The sequence below is a fragment of the Elgaria multicarinata genome, chromosome 6 (genome assembly GCF_023053635.1).
Source record: "Elgaria multicarinata webbii isolate HBS135686 ecotype San Diego chromosome 6, rElgMul1.1.pri, whole genome shotgun sequence".
Classification (NCBI taxonomy): domain Eukaryota; kingdom Metazoa; phylum Chordata; class Lepidosauria; order Squamata; family Anguidae; genus Elgaria; species Elgaria multicarinata.
Genome location: NC_086176.1, coordinates 117,740,770 through 117,751,479, shown reverse-complemented (window position 1 = coordinate 117,751,479; position 10,710 = coordinate 117,740,770). Strand labels below are relative to the sequence as shown.

Genomic DNA, 10,710 nt, shown 5'->3' with positions numbered 1-10,710 from the left:
CACTGTGGCCAGTCCACGGCTTTTGCAGCTACTCGCAAGTAGGCGAGTAGCCGCAAAAGCCGCGGAAGTCTCTAGACGTTCCTCAGCCTCAGGCCGGAGCTGTGGAAAAGGCGCGCCATAAGCGACTTTGCTTATGGCGCGTTAGAGGAGGCTTCAGTGCGGCCTGGAGCCGGATTCCCGTGCGTCATGTGGAAGCACAGCAGGGAAACCGGCTCTCAAGGCACGCTAAGGCCTCGTCTAGGAACGCCCTAAGTGTGCTCTGTTAACTTCCATTGAGACAGCGCCATCTAGTGGCGGGAGATCCCGCTTTTAAAAGTGGTTCTTTTCATGATGGGATTTCTAACATATGCCATAGGAGACATCCTGGTCATTCATGACGTCGTTTAAAAGACCCACAAACTTTTGTGAGTGGCCAATCACGAGTGTGCAATAAATTGCTTGTTTAGAGGAGCCCACTGTCTGCTAGAAAGAATATTTGATTCTGGAATTTGGGAATGCTTGTAGAGGCCTTTTTTCTTTTTCTTTTATACTGTTTCATAGAACATTTGTTGAGAATAAGAACCTCTTGCCTTGATACTCTGGAAGGGAAATGACCTCGCCACCAAATGAGTGTTCAGCTCTCTGCATGCATCTTACCTATAGATGTTGGATCCTGGAATGGATCTTGGTTTTGTTTTTCCATTGCTTTGATAAATTTCTGAGGGTCTGGAAGAACAGAGGACTCAGCAGAACTTAAAGGTCAACTTTCCACCTGGACATTGAGTGTAATAATTGAATTATTGTCTAAGTGGTTTGCATCAATTAAGGGTTGCAAAGAGTTGCATCATTGTACAGGTTGTCTATAAAAGTAAATGTGTTTTGCATGTCCCTTCCTTCCAATTACCCAACTCGATGTGTGCTGTATTGACTAACCGTTTGTAAGTATTTGTATCTGTACTGCCATAACTAAATTATATGTATCTGTCAGTAAAGGATTTATTTTAACCTACAAGAATCTGTACAGCACCATGTACATTGATGGTGCTATATAAAATAATAATAATAATAATAATAATCATCATCATCCTTTGCCTTAATTTATGTCTTTGCTGTCTCTTGGCTGAGAACCGCTGCAACTCTGCTAGTCTCTGGTTGCCCAGACAGAGACTTATTACAAAAAGGTTATGTGCCAGAGTCCCAGTCTGAGCCATAACTAATCAGCTTACATGCCATAACTCAACAGGTTATAGGCCCAGTATTCCAAGCTGCGTCATAATGCAGGAGTTTCTCTCAGCAAGTGCAGTAGGACTTAAGAATTAAGCCGTGGTTGATTATATCCCTGGAGCGTCTTTTTGGAAAAGTCGTTGGGAGAAAGACAATAGAAGCTATTTTGGATAGCATTTGTCTTGGAAAAATCACACGGAGGAGGTCTGGCAGGAGTGGTTTGAATTTAAAAGGGCACTGAGGAATCTGAATCTGGATAGCCGGTCAGGCTCTAAGAGAAATTAAACCACTCAATTGAGCAGAAGATGGAAGCTTTTTGCTAAGTCAAAAGCAAAAAATTCTGAGTCTACTGGAACGGTGTGGAATGTTACAAAGCAAAGCAGTAAAAAGCCCCATGGAATTGGATGTCCTAAATAATCTACAAGGGGAGAGCTTTAGCGATCCAGGCTTGTATCATTCGGTGGTGGGAATTGTATCTGGTCAAGGCCAGATTTATCTGCTTCTGTCAACATTCTAAGGGGGTTCGTTGCTAATCCAACTGTGCCTGCTTGGCAAGCAGTGAAACGAATTTTAAGGTACCTCAAAGGGACTTTAAATCATAGTCTGAAGTTATCTGCTGAGTCAGATAAGAAACTCTTATGCTATGTGGATTCAGACTGGGGTGGCTGTATGGAGGACCGAAAATCCACGTCTGGATTTGTACTGACATTTGGGAAGGCGCCAATTTGCTGGAAGTCCAGGAAGCAAGTGTTTGTCTCAATATCTTCCTGCGAGGCTGAGTATGGTGCTCTATCTGAAATGTGCGGAGAAGTCACTTGGCTGATGCAACTAATAAATTATTCTCAAGTCCATGTTGAGAAGCCAGTGACAGTTCACTGTGATTCACTGTCTCCCTCCCGCTCGTCTGCCTTTTCCCATGACCGCGCTGGGGGCATTTCAGTGTCTGTCCTCAAAGGGCTGCTTCGCCATGTTTTTTCTCAGCGTGGCCATGAGCTGACTGGGGATGACGTGTGGGCTGATGCGGTACCCGCAGTGCCGAAACACTTCCACGAGGGCTTCGACGGCAGCGTCGGCCACGGTAGGGTCACAGTCGTCCTGAAGCTCTCGGAGTGCTGAAAGAGTAAGACAGAGACCGCCCTAGTTAGAAGCTGCCCTGAGAACATCTGTCAGGGATGCTTTAGGGTGGATTTCTGCATTGAGCAGGGGGTTGGACTCGATGGCCTTGTAGGCCCCTTCCAACTCTGCTATTCTATGATTCTAAGGTAACAGAGCAATATAGAAATAGTTTTATTTTATTCTCTTTCTTTTCTTTATTTTATTGTGAATATCAGCAAAACAGAACAGAAAATACAATGTGATAGTATAAGTCCTTTGGCGGTCCTAAGGACTCTGAAGATCCGTCTGCGCTGACCGTTGTGTTAACTTCCAAGAAGCCGGTAGGTAATTTAGGAGATGCACATTATTCCATAGTATAGATTGTTTCAGTACAAAGTTCATCATCGTTACCTCCTCCCCGAAAGGGGCAACTATGGGGCATTGCCAAAACATATGTGGTGTAGTGGCTAAAGTGTTGGACTGGGAGTGGGGAGATCCGGGTTCGAGTCCCCACTCGGCCATGGAAACCCACTGGGTGACTTTGGGCCAGTCACAGACTCTCAGCCCAGCCTACCTCACAGGGTTGTTGTTGTGAGGATAAAATGGAGAGGAAGGTTATGTATGCCGCCTTGGGTTCCTTGGAGGAAAAAAGGCAGGATATAAATGTAATAAATAAATAAATAAAGTATTAGATTATTATATCTGCAACAATTGTGCAAGTTACATAAACCCTTATTGAAAAAGTATTGTGGAGTCCAATAGACCCTAAACATTTTTATTTATTTTTGCCGAGTAAGACATAACCTGAGAACCATACAAGCTTCAGCTACAGCTGCTAGAGCGACCGTCCATTGGTCAGGCAATAGTTTTATAAAGAAATAGTTTATAGTTTTATAACGAAATTCATAGGTGGACGGGACAGGAAGAGCTGCCTGGTCTTGACTGAGCTGCCTTGTCAATTCACACGAGAAGCATAGAAGGAGCACCGCCATTGGTCTGCCTAGCCTGTTTCCATGAAGGAAACTTAGGGTGCAACGCTAGGCATGGTTAGACAGAAGAAAAGTCCTACAACTCCCAGCCTTCCCCAGCCAGCTTTGCTAACAGAAGTAAGCACCCTTACAGAAGTAAGCTAGATGGATGTGGGAAAGTCGTAGAATCATAGAATAGTAGAGTTGGAAGGGGCCTAAAAGGCCATCGAGTCCAACCCCCTGCTCAATGCAGGAATCCACCCTAACGCATCCCTGAGAGGTGGTTGTCCAGATGCCTCTTGAAGGCCTCTAGTGTGGAAGAGCCCACCACCTCCCTAGGTAACTGGCTCCATTGTCGTACTGCTCTAACAGTCAGGAAGTTTTTCCTGATGTCCAGCTGGAATCTGACTTCCTGCAACTTGAGCCTGTTATTCCGTGTCCTGCACTCAGGGAGGATCGAGAAGAGATCCTGGCCCTCCTCTGTGTGACAACTTTTTAAGTATTTGAAGAGTGCTCTCATGTCTCCCCTCCATCTTCTCTTCTCCAGGCTAAACATGCTCAGTTCTTTCAGTCTCTCTTCATAGGGCTTTGTTTCCAGACCCCTGATCATCGTAGTTGCACTCCTCTGAACACGCTCCAGCTTGTCTGTGTCCTTCTTGAATTGTGGAGCCCAGAACTGGACGCTAGATGAGGCCTAACCAGGGCCGAATAGAGAGGAGCCAGTACCTCACGCGATTTGGAAGCTATACTTCTATTAATGCAGCCCAAAATAGCATTTGCCTTTCTTGCAGCCATATCGCACTGTTGGCTCATTTTCAGCTTGTGATCAGCTTGGATCAACTTATTTATTTATTATTTTATTTATTGCATTTTTATACCCCCCCCCCCCATAGCCGAAGCTCTCTGGGCGGTTCACAAAAATTTAAACCATGAAAAGCATAATAAAACAACCAAGAGTCTAAAAACACAAATAAAAAATACATTATAAAAAGCACAACCAGGATAAAACCACGCAGCAGAAATTGATATAGATTAAAATACAGAATTAGAACAGCAAAGTTTAAGTGAAATTAGATGTTAAAATACTGAGAAAATAAAAAGGTCTTTAGCTGGCGACGGAAGGAGTACAATGTAGGCGCCAGGCGAACCTCTCTGGGGAGCTCGTTCTACAGCCGGGGTGCCACAGCAGAGAAGGCCGTCCTCCTAGTAGCCACCAGCCTCACTTCCTTTGGCAGGGGCTCACAGAGAAGGACCCTTGTAGAATCATAGAATGGTAGTGTTGGAAGAGGCCTATAAGGCCATCGAGTCCAACCCCCTGCTCAATTATTATTATTAATTACTTTTTTATACCGCCCAATAGCCGAAGCTCTCTGGGCAGTTCACAAGAATTAAAACCATGAGGAACATAATGATAAAACAACCAACAATCTAAAAACCCAAATACAAAATACAATATAAAAAGCACAACCAGTATAAAACCGCACAGCAGAAATTGATACAGGATTAAAATACAGAATTAAAACAGCAAAATTTAAGTGAAATTAGATGTTAAAATACTGAGAAAATAAAAAGGTCTTCAGCTGGTGATGAAAAGAATACAGTGTAGGTGCCAGGCGGACCTCTCTGGATGCAGGAATCCACCCTAAAGCATCCCTGACAGATGGTTGTCCAGCTGCCTCTTGAAGGCCTCGAGTGTGGGAGAGTCTACAGGTGACCAACTATGCCTACCTGTGACACCGGCCCTGATGCCGGGGAGACGATCTGCGTGCAAAACATGCACTCTACTATGGATCTGCTACTGCTACTTCAATGTTGTGACAAAGAGGTAGCTCAGTGTCATGGGCCAGACCTTGAACCCTCATTCTCAGAGGAAGAGGTTCTGGAGTTAATCGTTCAGGGAGAAAGCTTGGCTCCAGAAAGACCACCTCCCTGAGACCCAGTTCTCCAGAGAGGCCCCAGGGATCAGCACCCCTGTGTGCAGAGGAGGTTGCACTATTGTCCTCAGACTCTGAGGACTCGGCCATGAGAACACGCTGAGTAATCTTTCCCCTGCCCCAGCTCTACTTCCGTCCGTGGATACAATGAAATTTCTTCCCAACTGTTTTCCGAACAGACTCTAAAGCTCTGCTACCTAAAACTACATGTTCAAGCCAACTCGTCATGTCTGTGACATCGCTGTCAAGAAGATGGGCATTGCAGGCTACGGTATAGGAGTAACTAAAGTGAGATAAAATTGGGATTAATCAGATTAGGTTACTGCTGAGATTAACGGTTATAGATGAGATCATTCCTGTAGAGAAAGGAATCGCTTCCGTCCAAAATAACCTATTTACTTACCCAGAAAAATTGTTTCAACTTCTTTTGAAGTCACCACATCTGGTATCATATGCCGTGCGTTGCATGCTAGGCAGATCAAAAAGGAAACTATTAGCTCCTGTATTTGATACTTTGAACCGCTAAAATGGTTAATCAAATCTCAAGCACACACGGCCTCTTCAATGGACTAGGGGCAGCCTGGCAACTCTTGGAAAAGTATGAAATGTTGGTGGTTAAATCAAGATGCTTTGAAGGTGCCACACTGGCACCGCGTTTCTCCTAAACTCTGCAATTTCAGTCCTGTGGGATTGTGCCAAGGAGGGAGTGCAGGGTTTCCAGGGGTCATGCGGGTAATGGAACTGCCTCCACCCCGTCCGCTTCCTGGCTTCTGGCAACCAATCGACAGTCGCCATCCTCCCAAAATGCCCACTGGATCAGCCACGGAGTGAGATCAGATGGTGGAAGAGCTGGAGTGACCTCGCTCCCACCGAAAAAGTTGGGTAAGTCCCTGACTTTTAAACTGTGCATAAGAACATCAGAAGAGCCATGCTGGATCAGACCAAGGGTCCATCTAGTCCAGCACTCTGTTCACACGGTGGCCAACCAGCCATCGGCCAGGGACCCACAAGGCAGGACATGTTGCAACAGCACCCTCCCACCCATGTTCCCCAGCACTGGTGCACACAGGCTTCCTGCCTCGAATGCTGGAGTTAGCACACAACCATCAGGGCTGGTAGCCACTGGTAGCCTTCACCTCCAGGAATTGATCCAACCCCCTTTTAAAGCCGTCCAAATTGGTGGCCATCACTACATCCTGTGGTAGTGAATTCCATAATTTAACTATGCACAGTGTGAGGAAGTCCTTTCTTTGATCTGTCCTGGATCTCCCACCCATCAGCTTCATGGGATATCACCCTGTTGGGTTCTAGTGTTTTGAGAGAGGGAGAAAAATATTTCCGTACCATGAATAATTTTGCATACCTCTATCAGGTCTCCCCTTAGCCCTGTGGTGGCTGCAAATCTGCGGCTGCGTCAAATAACGGATGCGGCCCCTATTAGCAGCCACTGCAGGGCTTTGAGCGTGTCTAGACACCTCCCGGATGGAAGGGGAAAAGGAGCAGGCAACAGCAGCCAGCAACCAGCACTGATGGCAGATTCTTTTAGTTGCGCAGACCAGCCAGTGAGCCTAATCTGGAGGGTTTTTTATAGGAATGGAGGAGAATTATCTGTCCTGTCATGGCTCTAAAACTGGTCTCAAGAGGCATCATTTTTTGTGTGGCCTCGCTTTAGTTTCTTCCTTTGGGCAGAACTGGCTAGTACGTGTCACAGGTGCGGAATCCCTCCATCACACCCTCCAGGTGAAACCCCACTGCAGGCTGACACTCCTCTTCACTAAGCGTTTGGGCGTTTTATTACCTATCAATATCGCCGCGGCTTCTCGGTAGGGAGGATTTCTGCTGTTCAGGTACTGGACCATCTGACCCAGCATTTCTGAAAGCTTGTGTGTATATCTCCATATCTAGGGAAAACAGGAAGACAGTCAAGGTGCAGAATTTGGCTTTCATAAAAATCCCACCTCTTCAGTAACTCTCCAGTTCTCATGGTCATCAAAGTTGCATTTATGAAGTGGTCAGAAACCAAAGAAGCATGGAGGCTGGTGGGTCAAATTTGGATGTGACTCCATTCCGGGTTTCAGTCAGAACCAGCAAGAATTCCAAAGGAGGTTTCCAAGTTGATGAAATGATTTGGGGATATGTTGTCCCCATCTTAAAAAAGGCCACAAAGGAGGAAACTGGAAACTACAGATCAGATCATCTGATCTCAATCCTTGGGAAAATTTTGGAGCAGATTATAAAGAAGTATTGTAATCAGCAATACTACAAATGAGAAGGATCTTGGAATTGTTGTAGATCGCAATTTGAATATGAGCCAACAGTGCGATATAGCTGCAAGAAAGGCAAATGCTATTTTGGGCTGCATTAATAGAAGTATAGCTTCCAAATCACATGAGGTACTGGTTCCTCTCTAATCGGCCCGGATTAGGCCTCATCTAGAGTATTGCGTCCAGTTCTGGGCTCCCCAATTCAAGAAGGACGCAGACAAGCTGGAGCGTGTTCAGAGGAGGGCAACCAGGATGATCAGGGGTCTGGAAACAAAGCCCTATGAAGAGAGACTGAAAGAACTGGGCCTGTTTAGCCTGGAGAAGAGAAGATTGAGGGGAGACATGAGAGCATTCTTCAAATCCTTAAAAGTTTGTCACACAGAGGAGGGCCAGGATCTCTTCTCGATCCTCCCAGAGTGCAGGACACGGAATAACGGGCTCAAGTTAAAGGAAGCCAGATTCCAGCTGGACATCAGGAAAAACTTCCTGACTGTTAGAGCAGTATGACAATGGTATCAGTTACCTAGGAAGGTTGTGGGCTCTCCCACACTAGAGGCCTTCAAGAGGCAGCTGGACAACCATCTGTCAGAGATGCTTTCAGGTAGATTCCTGCATTGAGCAGGGGGTTGGACTCGATGGCCTTGTAGGCCCCTTCCAACTCTGCTATTCTATGATTCTATGAAGTCAAATTTTTCTTGACCATCCCAGAGTGCAGGACATGGAATAATGGGCTCAAGTTACAGGAAGCCAGATTCTGGATGGACAACAGGAAAAATGTCCTGATTGTTAAAGCACTAGGACAATGGAACCAATGACCTAGGGAGGCTGTGGGCTCTCACACACTAGAGGCCTTCAAGAGGCAGCTGGACAGCCATCTGTCAGGGATGCTTTCAGGTAGATTCCTGCATTGAGCAGGGGGTTGAACTCAATGGCCTTATAGGTTCCTTCCAAGTCTACTATTCTTTGATTCTAAGTTGTCCAGTTTCTCTCTCTGTATCCCCAGGCACAACCACACCAAAGGGTTATTTTTTTTTTTTGAGATACAGCACCAAATCATCAATGTCTTACTCACAATGTATCTGCTGATGTTTAAGTATGTGCTGTAGATTGTGGCGTGCAATCCGTAATCAAAAAGGTCCTTGGGAATGTCTCCCCATTTCATGAAGTTGGCGCAGTTGTAAAGTGCAACCTGAGAGGCCTAGACAGTACATGAGAGACAAGAACATCAGATGAGCCATTCTAGATCCATCTAGTCCAGCACTCTGTTCACACAGTGGCCAACCAGCTGTCGACCAGAATCTACAAGCTGGACATGGTGCAACAGCACCCTCCCACCCATGTTCCACAGCAACTGGAGTGTATATAGGCTTACTGCCTCTGATACTGGCAGTAGCACATAGCCATCAGGACTAGTAGCCATCGATAGCCTTCTCCTCCAGGAATTCATCCAACTCCCTTTTAAAGTCATCCAATTTGGGGGCCGTCACTACATCGTGTGGTAGTAAGTTCCATAGTTTAACTGTGTGCTATGCAAGATTAGCCAGGCCATGGTACTGCCTTTGGTAGTGGGCTGTAGCTCACAAATGCTTACGGCACAATCCATGCGTTAGTCTTTCAGGTGCCACAAGACTTTTTGTCGGTGTCGCTGCAGCAGACCAACACGGCTACCCCTCTGGAAACCTCTCACCCTGACCTGTGTGGCAAGCTGTTCCTTAGGGCCACACTCCCTGCCCTCATGCTGCTGTTCCCAACTTATAGCTCTCAACAATGGGCATGCTGGCTGGAGATGACAGGGAAATTTAGTCCCCATTTGAAGAGCACGAAGCTGAGAAAGGCTGCCCTAAAGCAGTGGTGTCTGTTGGCTCCAAAATCAGTGGGGCAGTGAATCCGCTCTGGGTTTCAGTCCACATTTCGGAGAGCTCCTTTAGAGTTCTGACTGAAACCAGGAGTGGATTCACCACCCCACTGACATCAGAGCCACCAGCCACCACTGCCCTGAAGTCATGTGTTATCATGTGGAAACTCCCAATAATGTGGACAGGTTCCACACCAGCAACAGATGCCTCCAGGATCACCCAAGACAGAAAGTCTAGGCGTCTTTCCACATGACAGACAAACATTGCTGTGTGTTGCCGTTAGGTGTGGACAGTCGTCACGAAGAAACGGTTCACCACTCAAGCAGACAAAGCGAAGTGTAGACTCGCCCTTTGACTCACTTCTCTGGTCCAAGAATCAGTCAACTGGATTAAGAGGGGAACAAGGCTTCTGAGAACGTCTTCTGCTACACTGTTTTGGTGGTTTTCTTTCACCCCCTTCAGCAGTGTCCCAAAAACAACGATGGAGGAACGTCGTAGGTCATTGTCTTCCTAAGAAGAGAGGGAGAGAGAGAGAGGAATGTCACCCACGCCCGCCCATAGTTTTCAGGGATTTTTATTACATCAACATGTTGGCCCAATTGGGACATCACAACAACCCGGGCTTTTTAAAAAAACCTGGGTTGTTGGGAACAATCAAACATGCTAGTGGGTGTGGGAGTGGCTAAACAACCCAGGACCATTCTGTTCTTGGGTTGTTTAGTGGTGCGTCCAAACATGGGCCTCTAGCATGTTGCGGGGAGAGACAAGCCTAGAGATGTAAAATTTCTGGAAATTTTGAAGCCATGAAAAATAACCGTTTTTTTCCGGGGGGTTTCGGGGGAAAACGGAAATTTCCGGAAAAATTGAAATAATGCAATATTAGCACATTTTACAGATTGAAAGTCACTTTGTTACTTTAGGAACATCAAATGTAATTATGTCCAAGTTGGTTTAGCATTAAAATTATTACATTTGGTATATTAAAAGTACAGTGTATTCAAACAATTATTACAAATTGAATTTACTTTTTTTGGTAACAAATGGAGCTACAAGCTCCTGAACTGTTAGGAACACCTGAACTGTAAGGCGCCTCTTTGGTTCTGCCAGTTTATGAGGAGCAGGCAAAAAAACAATTTTAAAAAACAACAACTGAAGAAACCACCAGCATTAGTAACAAAGAAAATTATTTATGTCTCCGCTAGTCCTCCACAGTGTCAAGACATAAAGCCCCCATTCCCATAAAAAGAAAAGAGAGGGGGGGGGGGAAAGGGGGGGTGGACCAAGGTTCAATGAATATGCATGAAATTTAACCAGACTCATTTTCTGACCTATAGCGATCACTATTAGTTTCAGTCTCTGCTTCAGTGGCAGTGCTGCCCCCTAGAGGCAG

At 45.8% G+C, this 10,710-nt stretch overlaps 1 protein-coding gene across 1 annotated transcript in view; it reads right to left on the bottom strand.

Moving 5' to 3' along the window:
* Positions 1–2,139: 2,139 nt before the first annotated feature.
* The window catches only part of LOC134400474 (maestro heat-like repeat family member 5), a 66,790-nt gene continuing 58,219 nt past the window's right edge, over positions 2,140–10,710 (bottom strand). Inside the window, exons 21-25 of the mRNA XM_063128806.1 lie at positions 9,681–9,830; positions 8,537–8,662; positions 6,999–7,101; positions 5,604–5,669; positions 2,140–2,315 (exon numbers count right to left, since the gene is read on the bottom strand). Of these exons, the coding sequence (XP_062984876.1) occupies positions 2,140–2,315; positions 5,604–5,669; positions 6,999–7,101; positions 8,537–8,662; positions 9,681–9,830 (621 nt within the window). The remainder of the gene's footprint in view (positions 2,316–5,603; positions 5,670–6,998; positions 7,102–8,536; positions 8,663–9,680; positions 9,831–10,710) is intronic.